The 16,819-nt window shown below is 36.4% G+C and overlaps 1 protein-coding gene across 7 annotated transcripts in view; it reads left to right on the top strand.

Annotated features, from left to right (window-relative positions):
- Positions 1-16,819, top strand: part of PDE1A (phosphodiesterase 1A) — a 189,545-nt gene that overhangs the window by 121,415 nt on the left and 51,311 nt on the right. For all 7 annotated transcript variants that reach the window (XM_063341665.1, XM_063341664.1, XM_063341663.1 and 4 more), the window contains one exon: positions 3,906-4,019. In XM_063341665.1, the coding sequence (XP_063197735.1) occupies positions 3,906-4,019 (114 nt within the window). The remainder of the gene's footprint in view (positions 1-3,905; positions 4,020-16,819) is intronic.

The raw sequence follows: 16,819 nt of genomic DNA, 5'->3' as shown, positions 1-16,819 counted from the left end.
CACAGTTGGACACAGGCATCAGCTGCACGGGGTGGTGAGGGAAACACTGGTCCTGGAAACCTCACAGGCGGCACTGTTAAAGATAGGTAGGAGCAGAGCGCATTTGGGTTGTCCGTAGAAGCATTTAATACCACAGCGCTGTTAATGGTGTTTACCCAATATGACAGAAGATGGTTCTCCACCCACTCCCTTTATTAGTTGCAGATGTCTCTTTCTCCCTTACAAACCAGGGCTGCGAGTTTTAAAATGCAGTTTTCAGTTGTTCTAAGAGAAATTATCTGTGTCTTTTTCTCTATAAATCTCGTTCTTTGATGTTGCATTGTATTAACTCTGTACACAGTTCTCTTTGCATCTTAAAACAGTTCAAAAAGTTCATTTTTCTATTTCACAAAATAGCCCCTGCAGTTTTTCCTTGTTGCCGTCATTATTTCTTAGTAGCACAGTGCACAGGCAGGGTAATACAATTAGCTCCAATTCTAAGTAGCATTTCAGGTTTTCTAATGGCATTTCTGATGTTTGTTTTCAATTTATCACACTTAATTAAAAGAAAACAAACAAACAAACAAATAAAAATCCTGCCCAATACAGCTGGAGTAATAATTCTTTTTTGTTACTTTTCCTTGCCCTTTTTGTGATTTTCTTTGTCTCGCAGAATGATGGCTATGAGTATTTTAACTCATTTTTTGGTTTGTCTTATAAAGTGACATATTTATTCTTTACTAAAATGTTAGTTTCATTGCTGCGATGTCAGCTCTTAAACTCTGTGGCTATTTCGCTTTAATGTATCCTATGTATGTTGAGTATATACAGACCATTCATATACTGTCATAACCCATTTAATTTTGCTGCGTTCGAAGTCCATTTTTATAACTTTTGGGGTATACCTCATGATTATTACCTGACAAGTGTCAGATCATCAACACTGTGGAGGGATTTTATTGCTTTTTCCAGTATCCTAGTAGGAAGTTGTACTGTAGGTAGAGCCAGATTTTTCTTGGAATTGCACAGCAAAGGTTGGGCCCATCACAGTTAGGTATTGGGAAAAGAAAATCCACCATGAGGCAGGTTAAACATTGAAACCAGTTGCCCAGAGAGTTTGTGAAATCTCCATTCAAAACTCAAGTGGAAATGCCTCTGAGAAATTTGACCTAACTTTGAAGTTATACCTAACTGTGAGGTTGGCTCATATTTGAGCAAGAGCTTGGACCAGGTGGAAGTCACTTCCAACCAAAATTTTCCCGTGGTTCTAAGGTAGATCTGCACTGGGTCAGTTACAGACACTCTTGAGGACATCTCCACAAAGCGTGGATGCATGTGATGACAAGGACACTGGTCATCATTGAATTATATGGATTTTGTCCTTTTGTGATTCTGTAACCTCTTCAGAATCACTTCAACTTTGTCTGAGCAGCCCGGTCTGTTACTGTGTTCTGCATTCCTCCTAGAATATGAACTATAACTACAGGGCAGGTTACATCAGTTGACTGCCACCTATGCAGCAAGATATCGCAAGGTCATTGAGGCTCAAAGGCTCCCCCAGGGACTCCTTTCCTCCTGAAAGTGTAAAAATGATTTCACATATCTGTCATCTGGTCTATACCCTGAGAAAACATAGAACCACTAGAAGCTGTAGCATTTTAGAATCGTAGAATCATAGAATGTGTTGGGTTGGAAGGGACCTCTAAAGGTCATCTAGTCCAACCCCCCTGCAGTAAGCAGGAACTTCTTCAAGTAGATCAGGCTGCTCAGAGCCTCATCAAGCCTGGCCTCGAATGTCTCCAGGGATGGGGCCTCCACCACCTCTCTGGGCAACCTGTGCCAGTGTCTCACCACCCTCATTGTAAAGAACGTCTTCCTAATGTCTAATCTAAACCTACCCTGCTCTAGTTCAAAGCCATTACCCCTCGTCCTATCGCTACACAACATGGCATTTTAAGCCATTTTGAGCTAATATTGTTCTACCATGGCCCCTCCCCATGAAGTGTTGCATTTTTAACTTGACTTATGCTTCCACTTTGGAAAGTGTGATTCGGAGACGTGCTCAGTCAAACATGGAGGGAACAGTGCAAGTGGCAGAACCACCCTACGGCTGTTGGCAAGTCGAGGCGATGGTGCTGCCAGTCTACCCTGGGCATTTTGGCATTGGTGCTCAGGAGAGGTTGTATGTGTGTTTGTGTGCATCACTGAGGAGCAAACATCCCAGGAGAGTTACAGTGTGTGTGCTGGGTGCTGCAAGGTGAGTGTCTATTTATGAATTAGCTTCTTCAGTCTATAGGTGCCTCTGAAGTGGAAGGAGTTATGGACTGGAGCTGCCTCCCCATACATAAGGTTATTTCTTCATCTCCCTCTTGTGTAGGAGATGGACTCCCACAGTGTTTCATCCACCCACTGCATTTCTCTGAGAATATTTTTTAACACTAACTTTTCCATTCCATTGATATGCAATGCACTGTGTAATACACCAAGTAAATGTGGTTGCTAAGAGCCTTGTTTGTTTTATATTCTATGCTAATTTGTGTTGAATTAAGACTTTGGAGAACTGAGGAGGCTGGTCTTAAAACTCCGTTTGCTAAAATTACCTGTGCAGGCTTGGACATAATTATACTTGGGTCCAAACAAATATAAAGAAAAAAGATGGAAGTGGTTTTATGACAGAACAGTACTTTCCAAGTTTATGAGGGATTTGTTTTGAATATCATAGGTTTTTTTAATTTATGCATTTTAATTAAGTCAAATCAAATATTGCATATGCCCAATAAAAATAGTGTATAAAATATTAATATGTAAAATATTATGTATATTTTTATATATGCTCTTTCATGTCATAAATATGATTTTTTCTGAAAGTAAAGTCAGCTTTACTTTCAAGTCAAGTTCAGTCCACTTTTTAACTAAATGCTTCTTTCGCACACTTTTTTCACATTTCATACACATAAAAAAGATTATGTCGTGAAAGTTATGTTAAAATAATGATGTATCTTTAATTACAGAAATCTTTATCTTATATGATACAAAACTGTGTCCCGAGATACAGCACAGAAAGAAGGAAAATACCCTTACTTCTTTAAGCATCAATTTAGTCACATCTCTACACAGTTACTGATAAGGTTTTCATTTCATGCCAGTGCTATGACTACTTTGTATAGTTAAGTTAAGCAGTGTCAGAAGTGTTCTTGTCATCAGAGAGTTTAGGAAAAATCTGGTATTCAAGGAGTTTATCTGTATAAGTGTGTTGCTACAGAGGCATGAGCTGATGCATTACAAAATCCCCTTTGGGCGTATCCATGTTTGTAATGTAAAAGAATGTTCTCAAAACTAAAAGTAAAAGCACACTTGGGAAAATATTTGGATTTTTCTAATGCCATAAGCACCACCTTTCATCTGGTATAATGATGAATTTTCTGTAAACACAAAAACAATCGATCTCACGCTAATAAGAAATACAAATTCTGCAGCAAAAACATACTGGAGGCCTAAATAAAATTAAAAACCTTTAAATGAAGCAAATTCAGTATATAGCGGATATTAAATAATTATAATCAACCTTCTAAGCACAGAAAAATTATATTAAGACAACTTGCAAAGTTTTAGTTATTATTTAAATGCATAATAGTAATGTTACAAATTAATATGATATCACTCTGATGGTAGTTCTGAGTCCTCTCTGACTTACTGGAATGTATATGTCTTTTCTTAATACATCTTACACAGTTAGCAAGCTGTAAAAACATACAACTGGTCATTGTCACGCTCATTGTAAAACCAGGGTTTTTTTAAAACAAGGCAAGCAATGCCTCTTACCTCTACACTGGCTCTTGTGTTGCTTCCATTATTTCAAATTGAAAATGCAGACGCTAAAATTTGATATAAGCAATGCGCTGATATTTTTGTTTTCTTTTTCACAGATTAAGATGCTTAGTAAAGCAGCTGGAGAAGGGTGACATTAATGTAGTGGATTTAAAAAAGAACATCGAATATGCAGCATCTGTGCTGGAGGCAGTTTATATTGATGAAACCAGGTAAGTCTGAGGGGCAAAAAAAAAGGGAAGAATGTTGGAAATCACATTTTAGAAATTTGGTCTTTTCCTGCAACTGTAACTGACATGAGCTGAAGGTCTCTGCACATCACAGGATTCATATATGGCTTTTAGGTCTTTTGGTGACAAGGTTAAAGCTAGGAAGATTACAAAGGTCAGATGTAACCATCGTCTGGAGACTTTGCTTATTTCTCATCTCTCTCACTTGTCAAATGTCCACAGTATAAAGTCATAAGAATTTTCTGAAGGATGGATTTTCTTTCCCCCACAGGCCACATACCAATAATCATGCTGAGAACTGTATCACTGAAAAAAATGGGCTGTTTTGGAATGAAATGCTCATGGAGATGAGTCAGAATATTGTAATCTGGCCTGTAAATACATAAATTCATGAAAAGCTGTGATTTATTTTATAATGTTTGATGCTTTGTTTATGATTATTGTTACTGGCAGTATTACTGGCAATCATTTTTAATGTGGGTTGACTCCAGTTTAATTAGAAGTTCTAAGTATTTGGCTTCTTGAAAGAATTTTAAGATATGTACTATATTGAAGTTAATTAGCTAGCTTACGGTTTTTATCTCAGTGTGCTGGTCTCTTAAATTTTTTTCTAAGCAGAATGGTCTTGTAAAGATGTTTGCCAAAACTTCTTCAATACTGCTGGAGCATGCAGTGTATGTCTCAGTTCCATAGTACATTTTTATTAGAAAATGGAATGAATTTAAATTAAATATTCTAAAATATTGGTAGTTAATTTGCCACTGTGTATATAATTTTTATATATATATATTTTGCTAGCTGACTTAAGTTAATCGAGCTTCTTTTAAATTGAATCTAGAGTTGATTTGTGGATTTACATTAGTTTATAGACGTACTTATAGTTAAATTGATACATGTGCTTAGGGAGACATATGAGAAATGATCAGCAAACTTCTCTTTGGGCTCATATTACCACAATAGAGGCCATAAAATTTCATTTTTTCAGCAGTTGTTCTAAACGTAAATCTTGTTGGCATATCTCACGTGCTCAGAAAGCTTTGCAAGATCACAGTCCTCTCTCCCCTCTATTATGGGATACCACATCACCGCCAACGGACGGAGCATAAGCATGTATTTTGCATTAATAACCATGGCAGCTCTGTCAAAGCTGCAGAGGGGACAAGAACATAAACCACTGAGTATTCCTTCCATACACCTCCCAAACACTGTGGTTAAATGAGTATAGTATTCATAGCTCTTTCTGAGTAGTAGCACCAGGACAATGAAAATAAAGTGAGATTTACTTAGTTTCTAAGGTGAGGCGGCCTCGGTGGAAATGAATAGTATCGTTACAATGAGGAATCCAGTCTTTCTGGCTCTGTGTGGGAGCATCAAGACAAGTATCAGACATTTCATATACAGAGAAAACTGGTAAACCTGAAAATCCATAGGCTTTAGCAGAAACAGGTGCGTTATTTTCCCTGTAAGCAATCTTTAAATAAGCTAATGGCCCTCATAGGACTTGACAACAGGATTATTAGGCTGCCCAAATGAATATAAACGTACATAATTTTATAGTGGTTTGGAAGACTTTAATAGTCCTCAGGCTGTTTGCTTAATCCTATGGACATGATAACCTCATAATGGTGACTACTGATTTTCAAAAATTCTACTTCAGTATATGGATAAAGCTTTCACTTTTCCATAGCTTAATGCACAACAATGTTTAATCTTATTTTTTTATTGCAGCCAATATTTTGCATTTGGTTTTTCACTGTACTAAGTCAGAAAGGAAATACCTGAGACAGGTATCTTATTTTGCTCTTATTTATTGTATACTTCTGTTCTCCAAAACAATCTCAGAGTTTGTAAATCTACCAAATTTTGGTAGCATTCCTTATATAAATATGTATTAAGCATATGATATATCTTAATAATATATCTTAATAATGTTTATCTTTCCATACTTATAGCTATATTTCGAAAATACGTAGACATATAAACCAAATTTTCTTGTCCGTGTTACTTCTGCTATAAGTAATAGTTAAAAATGAAATTACTTTAGTGAAACCTAGTTTTCAACTTCTATTCTCTTATTTTTATTGTTTTGCATTCTATAATCCATATTCTTCATTTTGGTTTATAGTGTTTGATTTTGGTTTTAATTTCTCTTCCCTGGACTAATGCAGTCTCCACGAAATTCAGAGCATTTTTTGAACCTGGTGGTCTTTGTGTTAAATTTATGCTGAAAATATAGGCTGGGCCTCCACTTCTTAGTTGGAAAATATTATGTATAGTGCTATTTTAAAATCTGAAACTTCCCCATTAAAAAAAAAAGTAAATTAAGATATTTTTTGTGTAGCAGAGAGAGACTGTAGTTGCCACTGCTACTTTCACAGTAAACTCTTTTGCGTGGCAAACTGCAAAGTTAATCACCTTTTAAATAGCATGAGCGCTATTCTGTAGTCTAAATCTACACTAAAGCATTTAAAGATAAACACACAAAGAAGGTCTCTCCAGCTTCTGGGTAGCTAATCCTTAAGGAACAAAAGCAGTGTATCATTGAGCCAAATGGCAATGGAGGTTGGAATTAGCTTGTGTGGTTACATTTGTCATTCCCACCAAAGAATACAGGTTCTTCGTCCTGCACAGAGCTACCACTGTTGGGAGTCTGGAACTGAGTTAACTGAAATGATTAGTAGATTAGAAATAATAGTTTAGATCATAAGGAGAATGGCCTGTTCCTGCTGAGCCTGAACATGCACTTCTATACATCCCAAAGTTCAAAAGATTTCAGTAAGCTTCTTACATATGAGTTGCTATATGAATAAAAGTAATTGCTATAGTATAGAGCCGAGTAAAGTAAAGCAGTGAGAAAACCATCTGAGTACAGATTGCCTTTATTAACTTAAGTCCCAGAAGGAAGTTGCTTGCTTTACAGGATATAATAGTTCCTGAGGTTTGGCTTATAAGATAGAAAATTTAATGATGCCTGGTTCTACAGGGTACAAAGTATTGCAGGCTTAGGACCAAAGGTTCAGTGCAGAGTTTTGGCAAGTCACATGAAAATATCCATGCTTTCTATTTTAAACCCATTCTTGAGCCCTGGAATTTGTTCTTATGAATTTACTGACCCATTGCTTACATATCCAAGCAGAGGAAGACCTCCGTTTCAACCAGCCACCTAAAACTGAATCCTGTCTTTGGTGTTCACTTCTTCCCCACCTTTCTGGGTGACAGACTTCCATATCATCTGAGAGAAAGCCCTCTTAAATATCTTTACAGTCAGATTAGGAATGGCAACTAACAGAGAGTTGGTTAGGAGCATCCTTCTAACTCATCTTTCCGTTATGACGTACGCAAGTCGTCACAGGCACAGAGATGAAAAAAGCAAAGAGAAAAATCAAAACTAAGGTCAATAAAGAGATCCAAGTACAAGGTATCTCACAGAGAGTGTTCAATAATGTAGCCAAGGATCAAGGAAGAGCCTGGTCTGTCCCACAGCTCTGGGGAACCATTTGTGCTGCTTAAAAATTGAATCTCAGGTGTTAGTCTAGCAAAACCACTTTTCATTTTATAAGCCTGAGCTTTTTTCGGTGATCAGTTCCAATTTCTTACAGTAAGAGATACCCATTTTTTCCCCTGTATATTGTTACTTCATTTGAGTTGATTGGAAAGCCTGTATCACTCTATAAAGTTGTGTGTGCACATAGAAGTACGTGCAAATGTGTAAGCTGACATCACCTCGAATCTTTATAGTGGAACAGTCAGCTGGAAATGGGCTGTAGAATTCAAACCCTTTAGCAGAGTATGAAGTATTTTTCTCAGGTCCTCTTACTTTCCTTTTGTCTGCTCCTCTTTTGCCTTTTATCTGAGAATATGCTAACATTTTTTAAAACTGTGTACACATACTCCCTTCCATACATGCTTTTTCTAAAACTATATCCAGTTGGGTTGAGGAAAAGGCAGAGAAATAACACAACAGGTTTTATTTATGGAATTCTCAGAGTAGACTCCTTAAAAACAGGGATAGGCAGTAGGGATGACCTTCCAAAATTATGAAAAATAGGTTTGGGGCAATGACTGTCAATATCGCCTATAAAAGGTTCTGAGCTGATGGAAAGTTGGAAAGGACAGAAAAATCAGACATACGTAAGTGCTGCTTTCCTATGAGCTTAATTATATGTGGCCCCATGTCAATTAATAAGCTTGTTTAACAAGCCCTTTTTAGGACTTTCTGCTTCTCTCAGTGCTGAGTAATTATAAGCAGCACTAAACACTTCCTTGAAAGAGATTTAGCGCTTTGCTAGCTGAAGCAGAGGTTCACTGGCAGCTGAAAATAATCAGTGAAACTCTCACAGTTCCAGCCCCTCAGTGGATCTCCTCTGTGGAAGAAGTTCAAACTTACTCAGTAGGTGTTATAAATAATTCTGACAAATCTTGCAGAGTTTTCTCCATTAATACCTGCCACTTGGCTCAAGGTAGTGGAAGAAGGATATTTAGAGTCAAACAGGAAATAAGTACAGCCTGATAATTCAGTCATGAAAGCTGTTCCGTTCCTTGTAAACACAGCTCTTTATTCATGCTAACTGAGAAGAAAAGAAGCCAAATAAAATCTAGATGGAAATTACAAGATTAAAAAAAAAAAAAGTATTCCAAAGCCAAATCAAATGAAAAGCTTAAACTTCTTGTGTAGAACATTTTAAAGTTGTTCTGGATAAAATCAGCATATTTTATTCCAATTATGGTCTTCTTACATTTTTAAAATGCCGTAATATTTTAGAAAATATGCTCGTTTTCAGGAGGATATTTATCTGTACAGTTTCAATGCCATACATGGTTTTTAGTTGGTTTTAGGCTCTATAATGCCCTTTTAAATGGCTTTAACCTCTTGAGAACTTTTGACTTGGAAGAGAGCATGTTTCAGTAATGAAGTAGATCCGTTGTATATAGCTGGCAATTGCTTTGAGCATCTTTGACTCAACAAGACAAAATGACAAATAGAGGTTATTGCTGGATTCATGAAGCAAAGGGAAATCTCATTAAGGGTGAGTGGTGTTACAACAATATATGTTTGCATGAGAGCTCTGGAAATAGTGAAGGCATTTCAGTGATATTTTTATGGTAAACACAGTCCTTCTTGAGAAAAAGCTCTTATTTAAAAAGTACACATTCTGATATGTATAATGTTGGCTAAAAAGGAGGTCATTAAACCCAAACTTTGTGACTGCTGTTGTAATAAACACCTTGGATCATACTGAATTTCCAGTGTACTACCCCAGTAATGCACCAAATATTTCTGTGGTTTCTGGACTTAAAGCAAGGACAAACATATCTTCAAATCATGGACAAAAAGAAAATAGTTTAAACTGTGATTACGTCACTTGCAAGAGAAAGAGTTTTGTCATTTCATCTCACCAAAGGTCTGTGTGACCTTTAAAGTGCGCCACAGAAGTATTTGTGGTAGGAACATGCGTGTGTGTATCTCTGTCTCGTGGAGTCTAAAGAAGAAGAAAGGAGCAAATGCTTGCCTAGATGCTGGTGTTCACAGAACTGTGTGTTGTGGAAGTGTGAATGGAGCTCAGCAACAGCCCAGCAACTAAATGAAATTCTCCCATTTCCGGGAGATCCCGAGATGAGGAACAGTCAGCGTAGCCTGTTCTTGGGCAGCTTTCAGTACAGAGTTTTGGCTATGTTTGCAAGCTGGAGAAGGATATTTCCTGGTGGTTTCAAGTTTTTCAGTACTGCAACAGAACCCTAGTTCATGGCAACTGCTCCATCTTAAGCTAGTAATTATCATCTCCAAAAATAATGAACTAGGATACTTCTTTGATACCCCTGTGCTTTCTTTCACTCTCTTCTAGCCATCAGTATAGGTTTAGCGGCTTCTCTGTGTTTTAAATGAGAACGAAAGTCAGTGAAGGCCTCATCTTTTATGTTTCTTGTATTATTTCATTTTCACAGGCCATATTTTAGTATCAGTGTTGCAAGGCTCCAAGCTAGCGCTACATCAGCTGCTGCTGAGCATCTCGCAGCAGGAGTCTGTTGCTTGACGTTAGAGGACTCTTTACATTCTGTTCCCACCCATAGCACACAACATCTAGCTGACTTTGTGAATCACGTAGTTTCACTGACTGTAAGGTTCTGGTTCTGGAAGAAATTGTGCTAATTCAGACACCCTGTGCTAATTCAGGGTAACCAACAGAGATGGTCACACCATCAAATCTCTTTGCAGGTGCGAGGGTTGAGAAGGGTAAATTCTCTTACAGCAAAGACAAGTAGATATTTGTTAAAAATTTTTAAAGGATATATTCCCAATCTCTCTACTTGAAAAGACAGATTAATTTGTTCATTTGTGCATGAAGATAACTGTTTCATTCACAGAACAGTGGGTCATTTGGTCAATGATGTAATTTATTTTGAAAGATCTATACAATATTTCTCCTCAAAATTAGCTTTTTTGTAAAAAAATCTGGCAATATTAAAGAAAATAATCTGTCTAATGATACAAGGATAAAACAAGTGGACTGGGATGCCCTGCTTGGTAATTATTTGCCAGATGAGAAATACAGTCTATATGATTCCTCTCTGAGCTGACTTAGTTGAGGAGAGATTGGAAGTGGCAATTATTTAAGCATGAAGTTAAATTATAATCTTGAATATTCAGCCAAGTTTACTGTGAGCGTGTATGGCTGTCCTCCATAGCCAACCCATGGTTAAATGTACTTTGCCTGAAGTTGCTTTGTCAGCAACAAATGTGCCATTTGAAGAAAATCATTCAGTTCATCCACTAAGGGAATCTACAAATGATACCTCTGTAAAAGCTGCTATTGAGAAAAAGCTTGTTGTGTTGAGATTATTCCACCCTTATAAAAGCTTAAAATAAGCCTTTAAAATCTTTTGTACTAAGCCAAAGGTTTTTTCTGAGAGGGAAGCTTACAACAGCATCAAAGTTATATAAAAAAATACACATGAAATCACTGAAAATCTGTTAAATTCTGACTAAAACTCTTCAGTTCAGTTAGGATATTTAATAAATGGCCTGCATCCCTTTTCTGAAGTTATTGAATTTTTCTATCTCAAAGCTATTGCTGTTAATTTATTTATGAGTCGTGCCCTGAGATAGTCCCTGCCCTGTAGAGCTCCCAGAATACCACATTAAAGTGAATGAAAAAAAACTATACATTAGCTCACAGCTGTAGTCCTGAAAAATGATATTTTTTGATCATGAATATCCTGACCTGAATTTTAAGATTGTTGATGGCCCTCAGTATGTACATCTGTGTTTCTGAATAGGCAGTACACATCAAAAAGTGAATGTTTCCAGTAACAATGGTCCTTAGTCCAGTACTTATGTGCTCTTGTAATAACTGTATTTCATCCAGAGTCTTTGCCATTTATTGTAATTAATTGGTAGTTCTTAATATGAGGATGATCCTTCTGAAAATATGCTATATTTTAAGAGTACAACGTGTTGGTAAGTTATCATTTCCTTTAGAAAGACCTTTAAGTACTAAAAGTGCACCTCAATCATTTTTGCAATTTGTTTATCCTCAGTAGGAGTCAAGAGAATCTTTTAGTGAATGTTAGCGGAAATTGTAGTGGACTATAGAGGATGTAAATATTGATTGAATGTATTGATTCATGCTCATTCAGGAAGATAGTGAGTCACTAGAACACAATTAATTGATAAAAATATGAATGGAGTATTTAGACTATAAATTCTTTGCCTTCTGCATTCTAGACCTAGAACAGGACCTTGATCAATTCATTCTTAAGGGGTTGATCATTAGCTTGATTAATTCACTAAATGGTAAAGAGCTAATAACGCCTTCTCAATCCCTCCTCTGGAAATCTTTCACCATCTCTGTTAGACAGCATGACTGATGAGCATTGGTGGATTTTTTTTCCCCATAGCCATTATCTAATTTTTTTTTTTCATTTTCTTCTCTTTCTTTCTTCTTCATAGTGCATCTGATGTATTCCTAACGGAAAAGAAATATACTTCTGACTAGCCCATTTACTGTATTTAAAATTCTGAAAAGAGAGCTAGAAATTATCACTACTTGAATTTTGAAAAATTATTCTTGGCAAAAAACCACAGTACTGTGACAAGAAGATCAGGTTATTAGTTACTATGACTGCAATATTAATTGATCGCTAAGCTGAAATGCCATGGGCCATATCTTACTTATTCCCACAACTGTCAATGGGAGTTCCACTCATGGAATGAATAGAATTAAATAACCCAAGCCTCCTCCTCTTCTTCCCACACATATCTCTTCCTCGTATTGCATCTGCTTAATAGGCTAATGATATATGAGCAAAATAAGTGTATGTAATCCTGAAATTCTGACCTTGTGTTGAAAAAAAGTTCTTTCTGTGGCATATTGTGTTAGAGCTTTTTTTCTTTTGTTTAAAAGCATTTTTAGGTATTGCTTAACTTTAGGGAAGAAAAAATTAAAGTGTATGCCTTGGTATATTAACATTTATTTAATTCAACGAGGATATTAGAGTTCGTGCCTCCCAGTTGAATGGGATTGATCTCAGTAGAGTTGTACTTTAAGGCTGACTTTGGGGAACAACTATGTAGCTTTAAAATAGAAAGTAAATGCCCACCATCTCTGATCTTTGATGCGATTGATTTGGAGGATGGGGCAGTCACTCCACTCCAAGTATTTTCCTAGCTTTGAGTTTGACAGCTATGGTCACTTCTCATTTTGCTCGTTAATTTATCCAATGGCATTTTTGAACCTATGTAAATGTTTAAATATTTCAGAATGTTGCAAAATTGTATTGCAATTTACAAATTACATTTTACAATTTACAATTACAGATTATATTAAAAAATCTTGCGAAAATCCTTGTAGTATTTGGCAGGAAGTTCAGTGGTTTAACTATGTTTGGTTTTGTTTTGACCCTGTCTTCTGATACCATTTCACTTTTCCCCCTCTTTTTTTTTTTTTAATTTAAAGTCATCCTGAATGATCACCTATGATAAATTTACCTATTCACCTGTAATTCATAAAGTGACAAGATAGAGCAAGAAGTCTGCATAACAGTAGAATTACAGAATGCAGAATTTATAAATATATTTTCCGTTTATCTGAGCAATAATAACTTCCATTAGACAAAAACCAAACACCAGTGACTTCCTATTGATTCACTGATTTTATTGAAACTTTTGAAAGCTGTCAGTTCTAAGTGGATATAAATTAAAATAGCAGTAATATAAACACTCAAGAATGTATACTTCTGTATGCATGTATATTCTGAATGTATACTTCAGACTGTTATGTGTTTTCCCAGTAATTATAAACAATGTTGTGTTGTAGAATTTATTCAAAGAAATTATGATGTTATAATGCTCAGTGATTGCATCAGAGTGATGTTATAATACATCTGCTCGAAGAGTCAACCTTGTTGCAGTTAAGTTCTGAGCAACAGAAGTAGTAACAGCAATAAGGACAGGCACGCAGGGGCTCTGGGATTTACTTGATGCATTCCCTGCAGTGATGTACACGATAGACTAGAGGCCAGCAAACAGGCTGCAAAACGGTTGGACAAAAAAAGATTGAGATCCTTGTAAAAAAATACAGTGGTGGCCAATCAAAACATGGTTCTCTGAAGTACTGTTTGTACTTCTGGTTAATTTGTACAAGTTCTGATACTTCTGCTGAACAGGCTTTTTGTTCCATTTAGTGAAATTTATATATATATATGTGTGTGTGTGTGCGCATTTTGTAAATAGTAAGTAAAATTACTGATAAAAACAATTAGATGTTTTTATGTCTCAACATGTAAACATGCTTTATTTGGGTTATTCTGAAGAAGTGTGTTCACAATCAGCAAGTAAAAGGTGAACAATTAGATGTATTTCCCAGAATCCACAATATTGTGTAGGTATACCTATATACGCACACCCATGGAAACAGAATGGAAATACTGTATTTTTTAATCAAGGTATAAATAGATGAATAAAAGTTGAAAAATGTTACAAACTATGAAATGAGTTGAATATTGGATTCTAAGAATTTGTGATAATTAAGCATAGTTTGTGTGGTGCAAGATATAGCCAGATTTATTTCCCTTCCTAAATAAAATTACCATCAAATTATATATCTGTCTAACCATCCATTTATTCAGATGTGTAGACCCATATATGAGCCCTTTCCCTGTAATTACAGAAGAATGGCAGTCATTAGCAAATTTATTCAAAGGCCATTTCTAGCAATACATATGTCATGAGTAATTTTCCCCAATATGAATCTTACTCTTCAAAAGGTCAGGAAAATGTAGAAATAGAGCTACGAGATGAATGACTAGCCCTTGTTTCCTCTCCTTAAATGTTTCAGGTAGGCTTCTGAAATAAACTAATTCTTTCTGAGAAGTTGCTGAGGTTATGTGTTGAGGGATCTGTAAGAGCTTGTATATACAAAGGATTGTGGTTACAACATAAATCTATGTTGCAGTTGCTTTCCCAGTTATTTAAGTAAGAAGCAGAGACACTGAAACTCTCTCCCATAGCACATTGTTTAGTCACCTCTCATCATAGAGAAAATTACTGGTTAAATAAACACTTTTTTCCAAATTCTGCTTTCTCTGTTCTGTCTTCATTACTATCATTTACAGACTGAATAGTGCTCCTGTTTTACAAATGAATAGTTAAAAAGATTAGAGAAACTGCAGTGTGTCTTGCTAGCCCCAATTTGTATTCCAGCAGTTTATATCTGCAGAGCTCAAGACTTGGTCCCAAATTCAGATCTGCATCAGACTCTAGCAAACTGATGTAGAGCTTTGCTTTGTGCTGCGCAGGTGATGTGGGATATCCCTGCTGGATGCTCTGAGGCAGCCTAATGCTCGCGGTCCTTTTATCACTGGAATAATTTCACCTCATTTGAGTAACAGTTGGAAGAGCTACAAAAATATGTTTCAGGGATTATAATGTTTATTCCTGATAATACTACAAATACATCAAATGTCAAATATTCCTCAGAAATATAAATGTCCTGATCTCACCATGGATATTTAATAACAGTGTTAGACTAGTAGGGATTTAAGTGGACTATAACATAGTTTTTAATTTAGGGAATAAAATCAACTTATGGCCAGTCTCAGCCTTGGTTCTGTTTTGCAAGATAACTTGCCCAAATCCTTTCCTCTACACAAGTCCTGTTCCTCCAAAATAAATTACTGACTTTTGGCCTGTGTCCCACTGTCAGAAAATCTCATAATTCTTGTCCATTCTGCTCTGCTTGCACTCTGTGTTAAAAAGCCTTTCTAGTCTGATAATTCTGTATCCCTAAAAAATAGGAATGTTTCTGCTCTTCTTTCAGTAAAGGTGGTGTTGGGGGAATTGTATGGATTTTTTTTTTTTAAACCTCAGTTGAAAAGTCTCACAAAATATGCTACCAGGCAGATGAGCTGCTGAAACTGCGAACAGGGCGATGAGCACCAATACCCTACGCTGACTGTTCACCAAGAACTTATGACACTTCTGGCATCATGCTTCCTACTAGGCATCTTCCTGTAATCCCTTGGATAGTATTGGATTTATGTGGGGATTCCATTGAACTGTAGTGTGTTCAGGCTTTTCTTCATCATCCGTGTTGCTGCTCAATTCCTCTATATGCTAGGGAAGACTTGGATTAGGCAGGGTTTTGAAAATGCTGAAGAAAGTGAAAGGTGTGACAGGGTCGCTGAATAAATATGAGGAGACAATGCACAAATAGGGGAAAAAGTCAACAGAGTTATGCTAAGAGTAGAAAGAAAAGCCAGCAGCAGAGGTGACAACATGAAAATGGAAAAGGAAGGGATAATCTTCCTCTCGCAAATATCCACCTGCGAATGCTGTTAGCCGAATTCCCACCAAATATATTTCCCAGGAATCCTGTTCACTCAGAAGAGACCCAGGTTTTAACTTGACAAGCGGATTGTCTGATGAGAAAATCACACTCCAAAATATTGTCCATCATTGTTTTGTGTCACATTCATGCAAACTAGAGGAGTTTCAGACAGATCACTTGGTCAAATAATGCCTGCAATTCAATTGGTACCACTTTTAATATAACATTTCAGAAGGGCGGCATGCTTTACTTATGTTTTGGTCATCCTAACTCTGGGGTTTCTTGCGTAACTGCATGAAGGAAAACTTGTTATCTGACTAAATAAGGGATTTGGTTCTTGGAAAACCCCAGCAGACTGAGTGATACGGGCAAATAACAGCAAGTAAACGGTTGTGTTCTTACATCTGGTAGGTTTACAGAAGTGTAGAATTGAAGTGTTGAGTCTGTTTTAAGAGAATAGTTAGTTACATGTTTCTTCTAAATAAACTAATGTCCTCCAATTCAGTTTTGTTGAAGTTTCATTTTAATACTTTTTCTATTTCACAAGAGGTACACATACTTTTCTAAATTTTTTAACAACTGAGAACTGTGAAAGCTGACTTGCGATCCAGTCTTGTATAATATCTTTATGCCATGATTTTATTACCCTGCCTTCAACAGGAACACAGATCTCCACACAGAAGGACTTAATTCTCTTTAATACTTTTGTTGCACTGGAGTAACATGATGAGCGTGTATACAGGCTGTTCACTGAAGTGCATCCACCATAGCATTGCTATGTAATATCATTGACTTTGCATATAAGTATCAAAACATTTTTTGTACCATTTTGGAGGACAGATCAAATGGACCACAGGTGTTCTCAGTTACAGCAGCAACCCCTCTTTCTATAGACATTCATGTCAGCCACTGTTTTAGACATCTCCTCAGGATTTTATAACCCATTGATTACACTTC

The sequence above is a fragment of the Chroicocephalus ridibundus genome, chromosome 7 (genome assembly GCF_963924245.1).
Source record: "Chroicocephalus ridibundus chromosome 7, bChrRid1.1, whole genome shotgun sequence".
Classification (NCBI taxonomy): domain Eukaryota; kingdom Metazoa; phylum Chordata; class Aves; order Charadriiformes; family Laridae; genus Chroicocephalus; species Chroicocephalus ridibundus.
Note: the sequence above shows the minus strand (reverse complement) of the source record. Positions and strands in the feature narration are given on the sequence as shown.